The sequence below is a fragment of the Apis cerana genome, linkage group LG4 (assembly GCF_029169275.1).
Source record: "Apis cerana isolate GH-2021 linkage group LG4, AcerK_1.0, whole genome shotgun sequence".
Classification (NCBI taxonomy): domain Eukaryota; kingdom Metazoa; phylum Arthropoda; class Insecta; order Hymenoptera; family Apidae; genus Apis; species Apis cerana.
In genome coordinates this window covers 12,504,545-12,526,845 of record NC_083855.1, presented here as the reverse complement: position 1 = coordinate 12,526,845, position 22,301 = coordinate 12,504,545, and the positions used below count along the sequence as shown (strand labels likewise).

The window sequence follows — 22,301 nt, the reverse complement described above, 5'->3', positions numbered from 1 at the left end:
TATATTATTGATTTACTAAGTCAAACTCGCCATATTGTATATTAAAAAATTTAGTAAAGGAGGCCTTATGTCAAGTCAGTTCAACACTGAGAAGGCCGACGACGTGTGCTAATATGAAGAAGCTGTTTTCAAAAATTGAAAACACGTCGAAGGAGCCTAACAGTTACGTAGGAAAAGTTTTTGTAGTAGGACGTTATACTGTCACTGTCGAAGAGGTTTTAGCTGAAGGTGCGTCTTATTATCAACCTTGAATACTCATCACCCCTTCCATTCGTTTCATTTGCTTGATCATTTTTTACTTTTTTTATATAATTTGTTTATAAAAAATAAATTAATATTTAATATCGCATAATGAATCACAAATTAAATATATTAAAATGATCATTAATTCTTAAATAAAATTAATAATATATGTTGTTTGACATCTGAAATGTTTGAGTTGGAACAAATACTTATATTAATAAATGTATATGATGTACGCACACACACACATGCGCGCGCGCGCGCCCACCTTACATATATGTATATATATATATATATATATATGTCAAAAAGTATTGATATCGTAATATTTTGACGATTAATTACAATAATACAATTATACTAAAAAATTCTTTTTTTTTTGGATATATTTTATTTATTTACTTTATTTTAAAGTTTTGCTTTAAGATTTCAAAATTTATATATATATTAATCAAATAATTGAATAAAAATATATTACTTTAAAATATAAAATATCTGAATTCATGAACATTTAAACAAGAAATTTAATTGGCTAATATTTGGCAAACATATAATTTTATAATTATTTTTAATAATATTATTATAGGAGGATTTGCTATTGTGTTTTTGGTAAAATCTTCAAGTGGACGTTATGCACTTAAACGCATGTATGTTAATAATGAACATGATCTCAATGTATGTAAAAGAGAGATACAAATCGCAGTAAGTTTTACATATCTTTTTTAAACAAATTATAATTATGTTTTTATAAAGATTTCTTTTTATAAAATTTTTATGAAGATAATTAATTGAATTATTTATTTTTGTTGATTCTGGAAATTATTATACTTTTTATTATTATACTTTTATTTCTATTTTTAGAGTAACTTAAATGGTCATAAAAATATCATAGGATATTTGGATAGTAGTATTACAAACATAGGAGGAGGAGTGCACGAACTTCTACTTTTAATGCCTTATTGCAAAACTCAAGTTCTACAGATGATGAATAATAGGTTAAAAATATGTTAAAAAAGTTTCGATAATTATACAAGATACATAAAAGAAAATTTTGAAGTACTAATTTAATAATTTACAGATTACAAACTGGCTTTAGTGAGTCTGAAGTTCTTCAAATATTTTGTGATGTTTGTGAAGCAGTATCTCGATTACATCATTGTCAAACACCAATAATACATAGAGATTTAAAAGTTTGTATTAGATGTTTTAATTTTTGTTAAGACTTAATTCAATAATGTAATTTTTATATACTTTACTAATGCAATAATATTTGTTTATTTATTTGACATTATTTTTAGATTGAAAATATATTGTATTCTGATACTGGTCATTATGTATTGTGTGACTTCGGTTCTGCAACAGCAAAAATTCTTAATCCTAGTGTACATGGTGCAGCAATAGTCGAGGAAGAAATTAAAAAATATACAACTCTCAGTTACAGAGCACCTGAAATGGTTGATATGTATTGTGGAAAACCTATTACAACAAAAGCAGATATATGGGTAGAATAAATTAAAAATTTTTAATCTAAAAAATTTATTCGCAGAAATAATATTTCATAAATTCTTAGGCATTGGGATGTTTGTTATACAAACTTTGTTTCTTTACATTACCATTTGGGGAAAGTACACTTGCTATTCAATCGGGAAATTTTACGATACCAAATCATTCGAGGTTAGTTCTTTATATATATATTCATTATATATTATTTTTTTTATTTATTTTATTTTTAATTTTTTTATTTCATATAATAAAATTATGAGATTAATACTTTATATATAGATATAGTAGAAGTCTTCATTGTCTGATTCGATATATGCTTGAGCCGGATTCTGATAATCGTCCCGATATTTATCAAGTGTCTATGATTGCATTCCAAATTTTGGGTAAAGAATGTCCTGTACAGAATTTACATGTATGTACATGTATATATTTATTAATTAATTATTTTTTATAAATATATTTGATATATGTGATGTGTGAATTGATATTTCCAAAGAATAAAGAGAAAAGTGAAGACTGAAAGCAAGACTATCTATTAAATATTTTCAGATATTTTCATTTATGTAAATTATAAATATGATGTAAATATGTACAAATGAATATATATATATATATATATATATATATATAGTAAATATGTATATATTTTACAATTATATTTTTACAATTATATTTATTTATTTTTTTAGAAAGTTCCAATTCCAGTTCTGGAATCATTAACTTGTCCGCCTATGGAATCTGAAAATGTTAAAAGATCATCATTAGTGAAAACACCAAAACCAATTCCAGTATCTACTGTTGAGGGTACATCAGTTACACCAAGGCAACGACCAAAAGGGCAAGCTGTAAGCACAGGTCCGATTAGTTTAAGTGGTCAGATCGTAAGTCAAATATCAGGTCAAGGAAATCAAGTTCAGTCACAAAGTTCTATAGGAAATACAGTTTCATATGTTCAAATGGGTCAACAACTTGCTCCATTGAATACATCTCAAACTTATGTTGGACAAAGTATGCAATCAAATGTTCAATCATTACCAGTAAATACGCAAGCATCTTCCCATCAAGTTTCAGTGCTTAATCAAGTTTCGCCGCAAATTTGTACAACTAGTCAAAATATTTCTTTTGGACATCAATCACAAATCCAAAAATCACAATATAGTCAGTCACATTGTTCTACAATTAGACGATCTCCTGCAAGTGTTCAAGATACAGTAAGTTCGTACTTTGATTCAACATTGACAACAAATATAAATGAAGAAAATTTAGAAGCACTATTTCCACCATCTGGTAAGAATTTACTCTTAAAAATTTTTTCCAACTTTTTTTAGTTTAAGTGTATATGTTCAGATCATTCTATTTGCAGGTTATCCAGATCCATTTAAAGATGATAATCGAGCTATGCCACCACCTACAAAAATACCACCACCTGTTGCTCCTAAACCTAAAATTCTGCCCAAAATATCAAATATTGCTAGTTGTCCGCCTCCTAAATATATACCTCTTACTTCATTAACATCGAAATTGAATACTCCAACTGGGCCTAATAAAGCTACTCCTGTAATGGTACCAACTTTACCGAAACCAGTTAATAAAACTGAGAGTTTAAGTCAGAATATAAGTTCAAGTACTTCTCCACCTGATAGTCCAACACTATCTTCTGTACGCCATAGAAGAAATGTTAGCGACACAAGTGCTTTCAATAAGTAAGTGTCTCCCTCTCTCCCCCTCCCCCTCTCCCCTCCCCCTCCCTTCCCCTCTCTCTGTCATACAAGGTATTCTTTAATAAATCAAGAAAATTTTATAACTCAAAATAAGAAAAAAAATTAGAATAATGAAATAACGTTCATTATTCATATTTTTTTAAAAATGCATTTTTTGCGAATTAATTGAATATGTGTAGTTTAATTTATTATTGATGGAATATATTTCAATTTAATAGAATTTAATTTAATTTTGAAAATCTCGAACAAAAACATGTTATTTTATTATTATTTATTTATTTTTATATATAAAATAGTTTTTTATTATATCATAACACATACACATATTTGTCAATTATATATCAATTATATCAAGTAAAGACTGAACCAACTTTATATATTTGAAAAATTTTCAAATTTAATTTTATTGAAGATAACTTTAATGTAATTTTATTATTTTCTATCTTTATTTTATTTTATGTTATAAAATCTTTATATCATATAAATTATAAAACATTTTATATAAATATAAAATATATAAAATAGTATTTTTTTTATACATGTAATATGTATAAAATAATTATTGAATATTTTTAAATACATATAACATATTAATATAGTAATAAATATTTTTTTTCTTTTATAAAATTAATTTATATGTATGAATATTTACAAAACATTTATTTATTATTTATACTATAGAGCATTTGCAAGCGAAACAACACAATTTCTAGCACCATATGAAGCTTCAGTAAAATCACGTTCTGAAGATGTTAGTACTCCTGAAGTTCTAACTGGTGTAAGGCTTTGTCTAGGATCTAGCACTTCGCATGTACGTATTGTAAGTACATAAAATGCACTGATTTTTAATGATTTTCTTTAATATTAATTTTATTTTCACATTGTTTAATCATTGTTTTTTTTATTTTAAAACATTTTTTATAAATATTTTATTGTTTTTTTATCCCCCATTAATCCCATTATAATTTAAGTTTGGGATAATTATAAATATTTTAAATTATAAATATAATTTATGGTTTTTATTTTCTGTGCAGCACTTATATTAGAAATGCATAGGATATTTTATTAAAGAAATTTATTAAAAAAATTTATGATATTTCCAATCAGGGAGAACTTTCAAGTATAACTGCTACTGAAGGAAGATCATTAAGTGCAGATGTAGCAGCTTGGAATCCATTTGAAGATGTACAACCTTTCAATCAATTAACAGAAGATCATATTTTTGGTGCTGAATTTGATAAAATTAGAAGAGGAAGTAATGCAAGTATCAGTGGTGTAAAAAGTCGCGAAAGCCTTGTTATGACATATGCAGAATTACCAGAAGATCCATTTGAATCTGCACCTTTCAGTTTGCCAAGTAAGTGCATTTATGTGATTAAATTTAATTAATTGAATTAGTTGAAATGATTTTTAAAAAACATTTCTTTATCGTTTGTTGATGTAATTTTTAGCAGGAAAGAAGAATAAAATTGGATCAAAAACTGCTGCACTTGCTGGAGGTAATGCATAGACTGCTTCGTATACATTCTTATTCCATTTTCTTTTTTCTCTTTTATCAATATGCAGCAGAATTTAACAAATAATACGTAATGTATTTAGGTGAATTAAGCATAATCAATATTTCGTATTTTTCCTTTTCTTTTTCTTTTTTTTCTATCTTTTTCCATCCCCCTCTCTCTCTCTCTCTCTCTCTCTCATCATTTTCCATCAAGTCATAATCACATAGTATACTCAGATTACAATTCTTTCTATAATTCTTTCTAAGTTTTCGAGTAACTTTTTTAACGTAGATTTTTGTTGAAAATGGTAAAACTATCTTACTCAATACGTTAATTAATGTGATATGAATAATATAATTTATAAAATAATATACTGATATGTTGACAAAAACAAAAATTGCAAAAGCGAATTACAGATTATGTTCCTAAATAGATCGTTTTAAAATTATGTACTAATTACTTGCAAATTTATTAGAATTAAGAATGAATGATATATAGGAAAAACTTTAATGCCAGTTTATTTTATCTGTGCTTAAAAGTTTGAAACAAAAGAATAATACAAATAACTTATTCTATGTACGTTGTAGACGATTACAGTAATACAATTGTGCATGATTATTCTTATATAATTACACTACGATTTTTCGATTTGAAAAATGATCGAGTTACCTGTGATAATGATAGAAGAGAAGATTTCAGTTTATTAAAAAAAACGTGAATAAATTACAGAATTATAACAATTGATTGATTGAAATTTCATTATTTTGTTTTATCAACATTATTTTTCATAATTTTGAATTTATATATATATTATACATATATTGCATTCATATTTGAGTCATGACGCACAGAATGAAATAATAAAATAATAACGTATACAAAATTTTCGCAAAATTTAGAGCTATTATAACATGAAAAATAATTATAACAAGAAAAAAAAGATAAAAAAAATTAAAAGTAAAAAGTTATTGTCAGTTAATTTTCATATGCTTTTAATGATGACCAAAGATAGAAGAATAAGTTCTAATAAACATTCTATTATATACAATGAATATAAAAGAAAAAAAAGGAGAGGGGTGGTAAAATATATTGTACAAAATAAGAAGGAATTAAATCCTTGAAGAGAAAAAAACAATATATATTAAGGACAAGAAACATGTTGTGTATAAATTGTAAAGATTACAATTGATAAAGTATCAATAATTATTGTATACTTGTGGAAAATTGATTTCGATATTTGTGAAATACAGAGAAAGTTACGATTGTTATTTTGAAAAGATTTCAATTATAAAAAAAAATATTACATACTTAATATATTGAAATTTAAATTCATTCTTTCATTGTGTTTATTGAAAAAAATTGCGATATCATTATTGCTATCTAATGTATTATTGTATTATATTCGTATGTTTATTAAATAATACACTTGGAATGATGTTTTTCGTGGTTGTATATCTGTAGATACATTAAAAAATTACGAATATAAGAATTAATAAATGGTGATAATATTGTAATATTTGGTAATAAGATGATATTTCACGTTAAAAATAATTTTAAGATTATTGATTGAAATTAAATTGTTCATAAAATATGTGTTATGACATGCTTTAATTTAGTTTTCATGCCAAGAAATTGGCATACAATATGTTATGTACGTATTTATGTACATATAGCATAGTTTCAATGTTAATTCATATAATTTGAATTTTAAGTTTAAAGAATTCCGAATAGAAATATATGTTATTATGGAAATAAGATAAAGTAAATGTGTTTTGCAATATTTATTTCTTGTAATATAAATTATCTTATTTTTTTTAACAAATTGTACACATTATATTCAAGTAATGTGATCATAATATATAAAGTATAATTGAATAGCATGTTACTGATATAATTGCATGGACAGATTATTTAATTAAAATAAATTCGTAAAATTAGTTTCGTAAAATTAAATATGAAAATGAAATTTATATTATTTTCAATATACAACAGATATGTGTATATATGCGCACACATACATTATGAGACACATGTTCTAAGAATAATGATACCAAAAATAATTTTAAATATATGTATTGAACAATGTATGTATTTATATGATGTGATCCATCGATTATGAATTAAACAAAGTTTGATCTATACAATTTAGAAAGAATTAAATTCAATTACATAAAAGTACACTTTAAATAAATTCAAAAGAATGTATTAGCAATATATACATCACAATTTATTACTTATTTTATATTAATTTTATTAATCATTCATTGGATGTACAACAAATAGATAAATGGGAAAGATAAATTATAAATATTTAAAAATTAAAAAATAGATAACATTAACAATAAGCGAAAATAAATAAGTTTTTTTTTTAACAAGTAAAATATATATATATATAATAATGAAAGAATATAATAATATTTATATATTGTAGTATTTACTTACTGTTTCTTTCATTCTTTTATTTAGAAATTTTATTTTTTTTCCTTTCTTTATTATTTCTAGAATAATGTTTCTCTTTCTTTTCATTTAATTTCTTGTTTTCCTTTCCGTTTGTTAATCTTTCCCTTCTAATTTAATCTTAATTACTTACTAATTCACTTATTCATTTTCTCGTTTATTTTCTTTACAATTTACGAGATATTTCTTATAATATTCAGTAATTCCATCCATAATTTATTACATCTTATTTTTTCTGTTCCTCTATAATTATAATGTTTCAACAGTAAAAAGTAAAATATCAAATACTTTTTTTCATGTAGTCAAATATTTCATTATGTATATCTTGCATCATGTATATGTACGCATATGATTCTAATCGAACAAGCTAGTATCTAACTTATTTTTTGTATGTTCATGTATTGAGAATCGATTAAGAAAATGTAAATAGAATAATAGTTTATGATCATTCAAATATTATTAAGACAAGATACTTTATTGCTATTGCTGTTAAATCAAAGGCAATAAAGATTCTTCTCTTTTTTTTTTTTTTTTTATGTAATCAATATTTTTTAACATGTTTATATTTAATTTTTCACTGTCTGGAACGCCCTAATGAGTTTGGGAGGCATAAAAAATCGTTTTTTAATCGATACATTTACAATTTATCATTTGTAAAGAAATATCGAAATATCGATATTTGTCCTACGTTGTTTGCCTTCCATAGTGTCTCCGTGTCTTCTGAATTACATATAAGATATAAGATCCTCGTGCGGTTACCAATGATATATTATGATTCAATTTGTTACCGTTATGATATTTTAATTTTGATCCATGCAATGTAATAAAATAATAAATCACTATATGTAACACATTTGAATCAGAATAAACGCGACGCGTGAGCACCATAGGAGGCTGATCTTGGGCATCCCATATTCGCTGTATTAAAACAATGTTACAGCAATAAACATAAACATTGATATATGGTATATGGAGTATTGTTTTTTTCGAATACATAAAACGCAGCAATTCTTTGTTCGTTGAATGATTCAATATTATCTCGCATTTTAAATTTTAATTAAAAAAATAATCATTTCTATATAATACATACATATATATTATATACATATAATACATATAATAGTACCATTTGAATCATATTAATTTGATACAAAGATCATTACTGCGTTTTTATCCTTAAATCCCTAAATCTGATTAGGACTGTTCCAGACCATATGGTGTTAGTATGATATAGCGCGGTGATGGTACTAACCAATGTTATATAAAACACTAAAAAAAAAAGCAAACTATATATAGAATAGAAATGAAGCTGAGACTAGAATCAGAAAAAAGAAGAAATAAAAGGAAAGAATATTGATAGTTCGTAATATATCTAATGTAATAATTTTGTACATATTAATATATTCTATATTAAGCGTTTAAATATTCTAGAAGTATAATGCACATACCATGACAGACCTAATCAGATATCTATATCTTTTTCTAATTTAATTTATAAAATATCGATAAAAAGTATGTCGATAAAAATATATTTGAATGGTTTCTTTGCAATAAGAATAATGGATTGTTTAATACAATAATAATAATATAATATAAATAGATATCGAATATTTAAAAAAAAATAGAAATTTTGCGACTAGACATGATGCAACGTTTAATCTATTTTATATAATATAATTATACATATATTAAACACTTATGTTATATAGAAAGAGGGAAAAATATAGAAAATTTATTCGTTGATGTTGATAAGTTATTAAAATGTTTAAATATATGATATTAAATTAAATAATTTCACGTGATACTATTCACATGTATATATCATAGGTAAGTATAACAATACAGTTTCAACTGTTTTATACAGAAAGTTTTATAATATAATAATAAATATAATATAATGATTTTGAAAAGAAAATGATGTATATTGAATATATTATTGATAAGAAATATCAATTATTTTACTACTGTTTTCACTGTACTCTCTCTTTCTTTTTCTCTCTCCTTTCGTTTGTTTCGTTTACTATATCGAAACGAAAATTTTGAGTTTATCAAATTCATTATGATACTGTGAATGAATCGATATGTCATGGTACAAAAATTAATAAACTATCAATGTATACATCATAAAATTCCGTTTATTGCGTAAAAAATATTTAATCCTATAAGTTACAGATATGTTTTTTTTTTTCAGGAAAATTACAAGTAAATGGTAGATCAAGGATACCTTCGAAACAATGGAATTCAGGATTCGAACGAACTGAATTGGATCATAGAATGATGCCTTTAACAGGAAACAGTCCTATTTCTCCGCCATTTGTTCGAATTCCCATAGAAAATCGGTCCAAATACGAAAAATTAATATTCAATGCTGGTGATATATCCAGTGACAGTGATAAAGATTTATCTCAAGAGCGTATAAAGCAAAAGAGGAAAAGAGTCAAAAACGTGTTACGTCGAAAGAAAAAAGTACAAAATACAAAAAACATCATATACCAAGAATATAACGAATCAAATGATTCGATAAGTTTAGCCAATAATTTTAAAACGATTAATGATAATTTATATAGTCATATTAATTATAATAATACTATTAAATCTAATGGTATTGAAAAAAGTAATGAAAAAAGCAATATTGGAAATGAAGATAATATGGATGAGATAGAGGAAGAGGGAAAGAAAAAAGAAAGAGAAGAGGAGGAAGAAAAAAAAGGAGTAAAAGAAGATAATAAGGGAATGAAAGAGGAAGAAGAAAAGGAAGAGAAAATGGAAGATGAGAAAAGGGAAGAAGATGAGGAAGACGAAGAGGAAGATGATGACAATGACGATGATGATGACAATGACGATGATGATGATGATGACGACAATGACAATGTTGAAGATGATGAAGACGATAAAGATAATGATGATATTGATGATAATAATAATGACAACGACAATGAGAATGACAAAGATAAAGACAATGATGATGAGAATGATGAAAAATACAAAAAAAAAAATGAAATAGTTTCGGAAAATATACGAATTTATGGCAGTTCTATTCAACATTCGGAAAAAAATATTATTATGAATGAAAAAGATTATAGAACAAAAAAATCGAAAAAATATTATCGAGGACAACGATTGTCAATGACTAGAGCCAACAGAGATCCAATAGTTGGACATCAATACGGAGAAAAGCCACTTTTATTGGACGATGAACTCGATTCAGAATCGAAACTGGAATATTTTCATGGTGATCCATTTATTATTAATGATCAATATGACTCAAACTCTCAATTGTTAAATAAAATAGATTCGTTAGAAAGAAATGAGAAAATGAAATATTTAAATAATTTATTAGAAAAATCTGAAAAAGACATTTTTGCTTTGGCTCCTTTTCCAAGATCATCCAGTTATTTAAAAAAAAATAACGATTGTCAAGAGAATAATGAATTTAAAACTATAGTTCCCATTATTTTTAATTCAAGAGTTTCATCTCAGGAATTAACAGATTTGAAAAGCAAATCACTTTCAAAGTGTAATTCATATCAGAAATACACAAATGTTGCAGAAGAAAAGATAGATGTTGATTTTTTGGAAAAAAATAATCAGCAATCATCAATTGAGATAACTTTAGTTAAAACTCATCGAGACTTTGAAAGAGAAAAAAATATTCAAGATCAAAAAAAAATAGAAATGGAAGAATATATGAAAGAAAATGGAAGAAAAGAAGAAGAAAGATTAGAGATAACTAGACAAGAAGATAAAAATGAAGAAAAAAAAGAATATAGGATAGGAAAAAAAGAAAAAATAGAGAAGGAAAATGAGAAAGAGAATGAAAAAAAAAAAGAAATGGAAAAAGAAGAAAATATAGAAAAAGATTTATTTGGTTCATCGCCATTTAGTCCAAATAGTTTTGTAATAAACAGTCAATTTCAACAATCGTCTCTTGCTTCCATTCGTACCCTACCATCTTCATCAAATATTCAACAAGCTACTATTGTTTCCTCATCTACAAAAATAATACCAAATTCAAAATTTGATAATATTTCTGCGAGCAACAAATATTCGAATACATTTACGAATGTTTCAAAAGATCTTTTTGGTTCTGTCCCGTTCGATGAATTTACATATTTGCAATTGAATGAAAAAGAGAAATGTGACTTGTTAAAAAAGAAAAATGAGATTCAGGTTCCATTTATTCAACCATCATCATCACGATCAGTAACGCAGGAACCACAACCACAGCCATTGAGTTTTGGATCAATTGAGGACAATACATTACTATTGAATAAAGTATTATCACCAGATGCTACCACTACTATTAAATCTACATCTATTTTACAAGAGGTATATACTATTAAACCGGTTCAACATACCGCACGAATTACTGTTCAAACAGTAAATAGTGTATCGAAGCCAGATGTTATACCAGATATTGTTTCGCCTATGTCACCTGAACCATTGGTAACTACTGATGACCATGATGTACCAAGGCATAAAAGAGATAAATTTACTAAATCAGAGAAATCGAAATATCGTTTAATCAATGAAAATCACAATGATATTAGTGATATTTTATCATCGTCGAAATTGAGTCATAAAACTAAATCGATAGGTTACAGTAAAAAAACTTCAAGAATAAAAAAATATTCTGTAGTGAGCACAGCCGCTGGTTTTAGTAACATGAGTTTTGAAGATTTCCCAAGCGATGAGAATGAAGAAAAACAAATTAGAAATACAAAAATTGCGCCTTTTGAAGTAATCAGAGAACCTGAGAAACGATTTGGATCGTTAAAGAGAAAAAGTAATCCATTTTCTTGAGAATTGAAAATAATGTAAAAAAAAATTAGCCTTGCTTTATCAATGATTCTTTAACATGGAATCACAGTTGGACAATTACATTAAATGCTGAAAGAAGAAGAGGAGAAAATGGAGGCATTAATTCATGATTGTCTGTAATCTCTATGGTAAATACAGAATGAACAGTGATCGAGTTATAGTCTGGATATTATGTCGAATAGGATAGAAATTACTAGATGTAATTAGTCTTATTAAATTAGTTTTTCACATTAAATCAAGATATTAAAATATTATGAAAAGATGTAATATAATGAAAATAGAAGCAAAACAAAAAGAGAGTGGAAATATGAAAGAAAAAACAGATAGTAAATAGAAAAAGCGTGTATCTATTTTTGTAGTTAAAAGTTTATACTGTGTTTGTACTTTGAAATTTGTAGGTTTCTACTATTATGATCTATAATTTGTTATAAATGATGCAATTTTTCTAAAATGAAAATCAAATGGCAAACATGATCAAATGAAACACATTCTCAATAAATATACCTTAGCGTTATGTATTTTGTAATTTATAAAATTTATTCAAAAAAAATAACCTTAAGAATATACAAATAAATATATGTACTTGATATTGATCTATTGCACTATATACCATGTATTACGGTTAATATTATTATATCGTATACATTGAATATCTTTTTCCGTTATATGAATGAATTATAAGATGTAACAAAATATTTTTTAATTTATCTATTTATTATATCAATATGTATGCGTGCAACTTTCCAATCAATCGGCACATGCGTGCATATGATTTATTAGAAATAAATTGAATTCGTGATGCAAGTTAATATACATATAAGAATCTAGCAATTATATTTATATTTTAAAACTTTATTTCATTATTATCCTTATTGTCATCTCTAATAGAATACTTTATTAAAGTTGATAAGTACAAGTGCAGCTTAGAAATTATTAAATTGAAATATTTATGATTTGATGCAATTTTTCACTCAATTGTAAATATTTTTTTCTTTGTATCAATGCTTTTCATGTATATATACATATATAACCTATTATTAATAGAATCATAAATGAATTATTATAACATATATTGCAAAATATGATTTTAAAAAGTGATAAATGCTAAAATGAAAATTGTTAGGAAAAATTATTGTATAACTGTATCAAAGATTATTTATCAATGATAATACATGTCCTATATTAATAATATTAATGTAGTATTGTTTTTTTTTTTTTGCTTTTTTACTCTCTCTCTCTCTCTCTCTCTCTCTCTCTCTCTCTCTCTCTCTCTCTCTCTCTCTCTGCATCTTAAGTGATGTAATAATCTATTACAATGCTCATTTATTTATTATTTATTCATTTTGATACAAATCTATGTACATACAATGTATATTGTGATATTTAATCATAAATGTATATTAATGAAAGTATACATGAAAACAAATATATGTTTATTTATAAGTAATATCTGCAAAATGCACTATTAACTTATTACGATAAAATATTTTGATAGATTTAAATGATTTAGTATATATTTTATTATTCTATGCGTAATATTTTACATTTTTTATTAAATATATATTTAAATATATTATTTTCACTGTTTATTCTGCTTGATTTAAAGTATCTTGAGATGAATATAAAAAGCTTAAGCTTATTTATTACTATATAATATCAATTTGAATTTGATTCTAACAATATACATATATATTTCTGATTTTTTTTCTTATAAAGTTCTAGATATGTTATAATTGTTTCAAATATTTCACATATTAAATCAGATTTAAAATTATTTTACTATATACGTATAATAAATATATTAAAATTAATTGATATTTTTTATTTTCGCTTTTATTATCGCTTGCAATATATATTATTATAATATATTATTAATTCTAATATATTATTAGTACATTAAATGCTAATAATAATACGAATAATAATGTAAAAGAGTTAACGAATAAAAAAAGAGAGGCGGAAAGCTAAAGTAACTTTAATTGTAAATAATAACTACTGTTTTAAATATATCGACGACATTATCAATGATATTATTATATCGTTTCAGTATAAAAAATACATTTTCTTCTATCACATTTTATTATTAATATTATCATGTTTTGAATAAATTTATTTTTTTTATAATTTTTTAAATATTTTAAATATTTTAAATATTCATGTTTTGAAAAAAATATATTTTTATAACATTACAAAAAATATAAAAAAGAAGAGAATATGAAAAGAAAAGAGAAAAAAAGAAAAAACAAATTTTGAAATAGTGAAATAATTTTAAACTGCAAAAATTAAGATTATAATTATTAATAATATTTTATTAATAATAATAATGATGGGAAAAAATAATTTAATATTATTTTTATAGTATACAATTCAAAAATAATTGTAAAATATTTTTCGATAATATATTATATTTATATTTATATAATATATTATATTTGTTATATATAAAAATATTCTTAAGAGAAAAAAAAATCAATAGAATTTATTCCTATATTACAGAATATAAGTAACATTTTATCAACTAATTATTTATAATCTTGGATAATATACACACGCATATAATAATTATAATGATAATATACATTTTCAAATTGTATAAAAGAAATTTTTGTATAAAGTAAATATATTTTTAAATTTTATTTAAATTATTATTATTATTTAAATCATTATTTTTTACATTAGATATTATAATATTATAATTGTCAGTATTATTTCAATGAATAATGTTCTCTTCCTTTTTTTCTTTCTTTCTTCGGCTTTCTTTTTTTTGTACATATTTTTTTTTTATTACCTACAATATAACTTTCATAATTGTAATCGTTAAAAAAATATATTATATATATAATATATTAAATATGAATAAAATATATAATGAATAATAATGAATAATAAACATATATATATATATTTGAATATTATATCTAACAAAAAATTTAAAAAATGTGATATTTATAAAGATATAAAAATGCGTTTAGTATAATTACAATGTAGTATAATTAAATAATAATATTGAAAAAAAAATAATTAATCTATGATTAGCATTAATAATTACATTTATAAGGTTAGATCAATTATAAGATTTGAACTATTGATATTTGAATTTATTATATTTAATAAGAAATTTTTTAATCGATAACTTATTAATATCAACGAAATCTTTTGCGTGCCATAATAATGTTCAGCAAGAACGCAAATGTCCAAGTAAAGAAATTCAACCATGTTGAAATAATAGCTAATTGAAAAGCAAAACCAGTATCAATCTCTTTATTCATTATCCATTTATTATTATCTGTCATATCCGTTTGTAAATAATCCATAAAATCAAAAATCGCTCCGCAAGAAAGTTTGTTACGAATAACCTGTAGAAAGAAGAGGGAATTGTAATCATTGAAAGAATAAGATGAAGATAAAGAAAAGAATTGGATTTTCCTGAATAATGTATATCATTAGGTTCTACCTCGGCTTCACGTCCAGAATTTAAAAGATATATTAATCTTTTTTTATATTGCTCACAACTTTTGTAATAACCATCAGTCATCACTATTGCATGAGCCAATGACAAACAGCAAAATAATATTGTAAGGAACACAGCAGGTATCCATTGTTTATACGGAGTTCGATTTTTAGGTCTTATCACCACTGTTGTGCTGTTTAAATTTCTGAAAATATATATTCTGAAGAATGTAACAATGATTTGATTTCTAATAATTTGATTATATTCATATATGAATGAATTGATATTATTCAAATTTTATGCAAATGTAAAAGTATACATACATATATATGTATGTATATGTATGTGTATATATGTATATATATATATAGTACATAGAATAAAAATTGATTTTTAAATTTTATCAATTTTCGTACCTGTTAACACCGTTATAAATTTGTATAGGCGTATCTAAATTTCTATTAATACAACTTCTATATCCATGATATCCACCAAGGCATAAACCGATAATAATTATAGGAATCAAACCATATACGCCAAAATGACAAAATTTCTCATCACCTCCAGTAAAACTAGCGAAGGTGTTAATACTATATAATATGCAGCCGCAATTGATACTATCGCAAACATCCAAGGCATATTTCCAATATTGCCAAACAGTGACCAAACAAGTCAAAGATATTATCGATAAAAGTGCACAGGAAATATATAAAACGCTAAGTATTTGTTCCGCTTGTTTTTCTTTCATTTTATTTCTTTGATAAAAAAACAAATGAAAATTTATAAATCTAATCCAAATAATGTACTTAATAATTTGATATTCATTTCTTTATTTGATTTCTAAATATCGACTATAATATTTTCTTAAAATATGCTATTTCATTTTTATCATCTTTATTTATTTAATCTTCTTATTACTATATTTATTTCTTCAAACTGACATATATTGATCATTATATCATTATGTATGTGTTCATAATTTTAAATTGATTCTTTAAATTTCAAAAAATAAAACACAATCAAATCACTATTGAAGATTTTTAGAATATTTTTTTTCTAAAGCACGATTTTGCTTTGAACATTTTTGAATTTAATTCTGTCGTATAAAATGATCGAATAAAATACATTTAAAAAATGTTAGAATAAAATAGCGATCAAATAGAAATGTAAAAAAAAGAAAGGAAATAGATATTAATATAATAAGATAATATAATAATATAAAATAACATATAGATGAGAAAATGAAAGCGAATAGAAACTGTTCATTTTAAAAAAAAATTCATTATATATTATAAATATTAAAAAATTGACAATTAACATATATATAAAAGCGAATTTATAATTTTAAATATGCATTATGGATGATTTAATAAAAGATAAAAATTATAATATTTATATCAATTTAATAGTTGAATTTATTTTATTAGTTTTTCAAATATTGAATTTAATATAAAATATTAGAAAAGAAAAAAACATTACATTACAAACTTACCAGTAATGGATTCAAAAAAATATATTTTGTATATATGTTTTCAATGTATTTATAAGTAGTAGAATTTGTTATATCAGAAGATTCTGATATATAATTTCAAGAATCATTAAATAAATTAAACTCAGTTTGATTTTTTTTTTCTTTTAGAAAATTAATTTTTTGAAAAACAAGTTATAAAAAACAAGTTATAATTTTGTACATATAATATAATAAATTGAAAATTTAAAAATCGAAAGATTTGTTACTTAAATGATTTTATTATTTTTATATCGGAATCGTATTAAAACTTATTACAATGATCATAATATGTGTTTCAATATAATCATAGTTAATAAAACTCATATTTATTTTTTTACAAAGCGATATTTTAATTGAAAAAAATGTTTAATAATATCTTACCTTAATTTGATATATAAATTTATTCGATGATGAATCTTTAAACGTTGCACTTTAAGAAGAAAATTTCTTTCCTTTTTTTTTCTCTTTCTATAAGATTGTAGTTCCAAAATATATTTCTCTGCTAAAATATTTTCTTCATGCCAATTGGTAGAACTTTAACACATTGAAATATTTGTGTATTTATGAATACCGTCTGTTTCTAGTTCAAATAAATTGAGAATTTTTTGCTAATATTTATCGATGCATGCAATATCTCTATATGTAAACGTCAAGGATTGCATTAAGTAAAATACTTAAATATATGCTTCTTATTATTACTTTTTATAATAAAAAAAGTTTGTGTTTCATAAAATATTTTTAACTAATATTAAATTGATGATTACAATATATGATAATATACGACAATACGATAATATCAATGAAAAATTATCTTTGTTTTTCTCTTTTCGTATTTTCACCGATTTATATTATTACACATATATATTATGTATATACTTTTAATGACATCAATTATAAATAATAATATTCCTGTTCACATTTTCTCTTTCTTCTAGTATATACAAATCAGATTAAACTATATGACCGATGAAACACGAGAATGTTTGAGATAAACTTTGATAAGATTATCATACCTTACCGACATTCGATAGTAATCCAGATATCATAAATTGTATATCTTGTTCATATTATATATATTTAAAAAAGAAATTAAAATAAAAATTAAAATGAAATAATTACTATTATAATATATATAAAACACAATATGTGCGCATATATATAATAGTGCTACAGATTTTCCTTTATTTGTATTGCATATTGATTTGATTTATTTTTACTAAAATGTTTATATTTTATAGAATCTTCAAATATGATTTTCTATATACAAAATAATTTGCTTTCGTTGTATGAATTTCTAGTAGCTTGAAATCTCGTTCCTCCTATTTATTATTTAGATCTGTAAAAAAGAAGTAATATATCTGTGAGAATAACATCGTATTCATAATTTATATTATATTATGCATGCAATGCATGTAATCAGAATATTTATAATAAATTTTTATTTAATTTTTATATTATGGGAAAAACAATAGTAAAATTTGTTTTATTTAATCAGTTTATTTCGCTCTTTTTATTTTTTTCTCTGGATTTTCTTTTCCTCTTCTCTTTCAAATTTTCTTTTTTCTTTATTTTTAATAAGTTAATAAAAGTCATATAAGTTTCTGGAAAATAGAATATAGCTAAAATGTAGTACAAATTGTTACTACAAATGCAATTTTCTTAATCTAACAATAAAAATTATATAAATATTAAAATTATAAATATATATCAAAACGTAATTTATTTTCGTTTTTATAGAATCAAATATCTATATGTGCATATATTGAATATTAATTTTATCTAAGAATATAATACATATTTGAAGAATAATAAAAATCAATTTTATATATAACATTATATTATATATTAATAATAATGATATATAAAGAATATATATTATAATAAAGAAAAAAAATAATTATTATAAACTCAACAAAGCTATATAGTATTTTAACAATGAGAATGAAAAAATATAAGAATAGATAAATTTTTTGTAATAAACATGTCAAAATGATAAACAATTGACTTAAATATGTAATTAAATACATTTACATGTTTGGAAAGAGGAATGGTAAAATTAATCACCTTTGGTAACCTTTGTAAAAATAATCATTCATATATAATTTATATCAATTACAGAATGCAAACCCTTCTATTATTCCTTTGTTAGTACTACTAAGAAATTTAAATCACTATAAGAAAAATATTTAGGAATATTCAGAGTTTTTGCTGTTACACACAGTCTTACGCTGGATTTATATTGCGATGCCTCAATTCCAGTAAGGCTTCTCGATTAGTCCATAAGCAATATACAGATGCTATTCCTAGTCCTATACAACCACCCAATGCACATTTTTTTAAGCCAGCTAAAAACAATTAATCATTATTTACACAATAATAATTTTCAATTTAGACTATAATATATATTATTTAAATGGAACATACTTGTAGATTTGAACAACATTCCTGTTCCAGTTGCTGCTGCTAATGTATTTAAGGAATCATCTGTACCTCTGACCCAAGATAAAAGCACACCAAATCCACTATACATTACTGATACTATTCCAAATGTATTTGCTAATGAAGATCCACTTTTCATAACATGATTGATTAATCTATAAAAAAAATTTATTTATAAATAATATATTATTGTAGAATATAAATTTTTTCATTTTAATACACAACTAAAAATTCTTGAATACATACTGTGTTCTTCTAAGTTTACCAGTTTGGTCAGCTAAAGATGTTGCTTTAATGCCTCTATATAAACCAGTAGCACCTCCAATACCAGCTCCTATAATACATGCTGCACCAATCTGACTAAAAGCCAATTCAAATCTTCCTCTTTGTTTTGCTGCTCCTTCCGGAAATATATATTCTGGTTGGCTTGGAGGAAGATATGCAGGATCAAAATTTAAATAGGGACTAAGTGGCGCTAATCCTTGTTGTGATGTTACTGGGAAATAATATAAAATATAAGAAAAAAATATTTAATTTTGATATTAATTATTAAATATTTATTGATATATATATGAATTATATATATATGTGTACAATATATACAAATATATTTATAAATCGATTTTGCAATTTTATATAATTTTTTCAAAATGATAAATAAATAAATTATAATATATTTTACAATTCCAATGTTATAAAAATCTTATTACATACATTATGTATTTTCTTATGTATATATTATATATTAATTCAATATATACATATAATTTATATATCATCACATTGGAATTGAATTCTTTAAACAAAAATATAAATATTATTTATATAAATAATATCCTTTATATAAAAATCAAATCTTTATGAATAAAAATTATATTATTAATCACTAAATATTTAAATAAATATTTAAAGTTTTAATTACCATACTTCTATATTTATTTTTTAAAATAAAATTTCGATATATTGAAGTTATCATATTTTTTTTTTTACTTAATTATTTATCTACTAATATAAAAAGTGTTTTATATATCATAATGTTTTCATTTATGAAATACATTACACAATTATATAAATTACACAAGAATTTTTTTTATATTAAAAATATAATAACTAAGTATTATTTCAGTATTACTATAAATATATTGAGGTTATACATAATCATGTTTAATTAATTACACATACTTAATTCGTATATTATATCAATTAATAATACAAATAAATTATAAGTTACAAATCTTAATCTTTTCTATTGTAAAATAATATTATATATGATAAATAAATTATATCATACATAATATAATTATATTACTGCTTTCCAAATTCATGCAAATTTTGTATACTATTATTTTAATCGTTAATTTTTTTAATTTACCTGGTATATTTAAATTGCTATATTTTCCACCATTTATTGTATTTTTAGCATTTTCATCACGTAAATCTATCATTTTCGATGTTAGACTGGATAAAATTTTGATTTACACTATTATCACGTTATACTCGTGAACAGAGATCGCGTTCACACGTTTTCTAAAATTAGTTTAAATCATTTACTCTGAATATGTCGAGAATCATATTCTTTAACTCAAATGTTCACCGCGTTAATATATTTAAATAATTATAATAAAAACTAAAACATATCTCTGTAAAAATTAGAATTTTATAAAATATATTAAATTGATTTTATATATAATTGTATAATTTTTACACATATATTATTTAAAATTGTATATATAAATCTAAATTATAAATCTAATTAATCTATATAAAATTATTAATTTAAATGTAATGTAAAAAAATATAAATTCGATAAAAATAATGACGATAAAAATAAAATTCTTAACGAATAAATAAATATAAATAATAAATATATTATATATATAATAAAATAAATTTTTTAAATTTATTTTATATTATTATTTAATTATTATTTAATTATAAAAAAAATTTTTTAAATTTTCACATATAAATAGTATGTAAATTTATATAATAAATAATTTTAATTGTTATATTAAAATTTTAATATATCGTAAATTAGTTTATATATATATAATATATAATAATCTTATTGTATATTATTCTATCATACATATTATATTATAAAAATTATTCTATAATTTAAAATAGTTAAAATAAATTAGTATTAAAATATATAAATATAAAAATTGCATTCAAAATATATAATATATTTACGACTTTGTGAAAATAAAAACTATTTAAATTACTCTGAACTAAAAATATCAATATTCTAATAATAATTTAAAAATTGATTAAAAATCTGTAAAATATTAAAATATAATATGTAATAAGAAATATTAATAATATTAAAATAAATGCGTATTTAGATAACGATATAAAAATGTGCTCTAATAATAAATAAATCAAGATACGATATCGAATAAAATTTTTCTCTTATGATGTAAATTTTTCCAATATGATATAAAAAGATAAATAAATTTTTGAATGATAATTCGAAATTTATTTAATAAAATATTAAAGCAACTAAGTTTAATCAAAATTACGTAAAATGTATATCGATCTCTTTTTCTTCTTTCTGATGCTTTTATATTGCCAGTATAAATCTAAAAAGTGGAGGGGAAAGATATTAAGAACACAGGCGACCTCTGTTGTGGCAACGGTTGTGCATCTAACTATGCATT

General features: G+C 22.7%; 3 protein-coding genes across 16 annotated transcripts; 1 reads left to right on the top strand and 2 right to left on the bottom strand.

Annotated features, from left to right (window-relative positions):
- Window positions 1-92: 92 nt before the first annotated feature.
- LOC108000851 (uncharacterized protein DDB_G0283697) lies at window positions 93-13,067 on the top strand. 8 transcript variants are annotated; one of them, XM_062074451.1, is made up of 13 exons: window positions 93-228; window positions 830-945; window positions 1,105-1,238; window positions 1,322-1,433; window positions 1,542-1,745; window positions 1,814-1,917; window positions 2,026-2,158; window positions 2,436-3,033; window positions 3,119-3,449; window positions 4,149-4,278; window positions 4,575-4,824; window positions 4,922-4,966; window positions 9,615-13,067. In XM_062074451.1, the coding sequence occupies exons 1-13, from the start codon at window positions 114-116 to the stop codon at window positions 12,224-12,226; spliced, it is 4,884 nt and encodes a 1,627-aa protein (XP_061930435.1). In that variant the 5' UTR covers window positions 93-113; the 3' UTR covers window positions 12,227-13,067. The 8 variants fall into 8 exon arrangements, with proteins under 8 accessions (XP_061930435.1, XP_061930434.1, XP_061930432.1 ...); XM_062074450.1 differs by having other exon boundaries at window positions 4,149-4,287; XM_062074448.1 differs by having other exon boundaries at window positions 4,149-4,287; window positions 4,919-4,966.
- A 1,800-nt stretch (window positions 13,068-14,867) lies between these two features.
- LOC108000890 (uncharacterized) lies at window positions 14,868-17,721 on the bottom strand. 4 transcript variants are annotated; one of them, XR_009829600.1, is made up of 5 exons: window positions 17,587-17,721; window positions 16,112-16,450; window positions 15,699-15,915; window positions 15,294-15,600; window positions 14,868-15,032 (listed from the first exon to the last, which is right to left on the bottom strand). XR_009829600.1 is itself a non-coding variant. In XM_028668190.2 (4 exons), exons 2-4 carry the CDS (start codon window positions 16,441-16,443, stop codon window positions 15,388-15,390), a joined length of 762 nt encoding a protein of 253 aa, XP_028523991.2. In that variant the 5' UTR covers window positions 16,444-16,450; window positions 17,587-17,721; the 3' UTR covers window positions 14,868-15,387. The 4 variants fall into 4 exon arrangements, 2 of the variants coding, with proteins under 2 accessions (XP_028523991.2, XP_028523992.2); XR_009829601.1 differs by having other exon boundaries at window positions 15,699-15,900; XM_028668190.2 differs by having other exon boundaries at window positions 14,868-15,600.
- LOC108000891 (mitochondrial import inner membrane translocase subunit Tim23) lies at window positions 17,587-22,266 on the bottom strand. 4 transcript variants are annotated; one of them, XM_062074461.1, is made up of 6 exons: window positions 22,164-22,266; window positions 21,017-21,284; window positions 19,891-20,140; window positions 19,630-19,799; window positions 19,433-19,550; window positions 17,587-18,541 (listed from the first exon to the last, which is right to left on the bottom strand). In XM_062074461.1, exons 2-6 carry the CDS (start codon window positions 21,087-21,089, stop codon window positions 18,532-18,534), a joined length of 621 nt encoding a protein of 206 aa, XP_061930445.1. In that variant the 5' UTR covers window positions 21,090-21,284; window positions 22,164-22,266; the 3' UTR covers window positions 17,587-18,531. The 4 variants fall into 4 exon arrangements, with proteins under 4 accessions (XP_061930445.1, XP_016917066.1, XP_061930444.1 ...); XM_017061577.3 differs by lacking the exon at window positions 22,164-22,266 and adding an exon at window positions 19,270-19,359 and having other exon boundaries at window positions 17,587-18,806; window positions 21,017-21,279; XM_062074460.1 differs by lacking the exon at window positions 22,164-22,266 and adding an exon at window positions 19,270-19,359 and having other exon boundaries at window positions 21,017-21,279.
- Window positions 22,267-22,301: the final 35 nt, after the last annotated feature.

Coding starts and splice junctions, on each gene's coding strand:
- LOC108000851 (XM_062074445.1), top strand. CDS start 114: ATGAAGAAGCTGTTTTCAAAAATTGAAAACACGTCGAAGGAGCCTAAC. Junction 1,918..2,025: donor ACGATACCAAATCATTCGAG/GTTAGTTCTTTA, acceptor CTTTATATATAG/ATATAGTAGAAGTCTTCATT. Junction 4,288..4,574: donor GCACTTCGCATGTACGTATT/GTAAGTACATAA, acceptor ATTTCCAATCAG/GGAGAACTTTCAAGTATAAC.
- LOC108000890 (XM_028668190.2), bottom strand. CDS start 16,443: ATGAAAGAAAAACAAGCGGAACAAATACTTAGCGTTTTATATATTTCC. Junction 15,916..16,111: donor ATTTATAACGGTGTTAACAG/GTACGAAAATTG, acceptor TACATTCTTCAG/AATATATATTTTCAGAAATT. Junction 15,601..15,698: donor ATTCTGGACGTGAAGCCGAG/GTAGAACCTAAT, acceptor TTCTTTCTACAG/GTTATTCGTAACAAACTTTC.
- LOC108000891 (XM_017061577.3), bottom strand. CDS start 21,089: ATGATAGATTTACGTGATGAAAATGCTAAAAATACAATAAATGGTGGA. Junction 19,800..19,890: donor GGTAAACTTAGAAGAACACA/GTATGTATTCAA, acceptor TTTTTTTTATAG/ATTAATCAATCATGTTATGA. Junction 19,551..19,629: donor AATGTTGTTCAAATCTACAA/GTATGTTCCATT, acceptor AATTGTTTTTAG/CTGGCTTAAAAAAATGTGCA.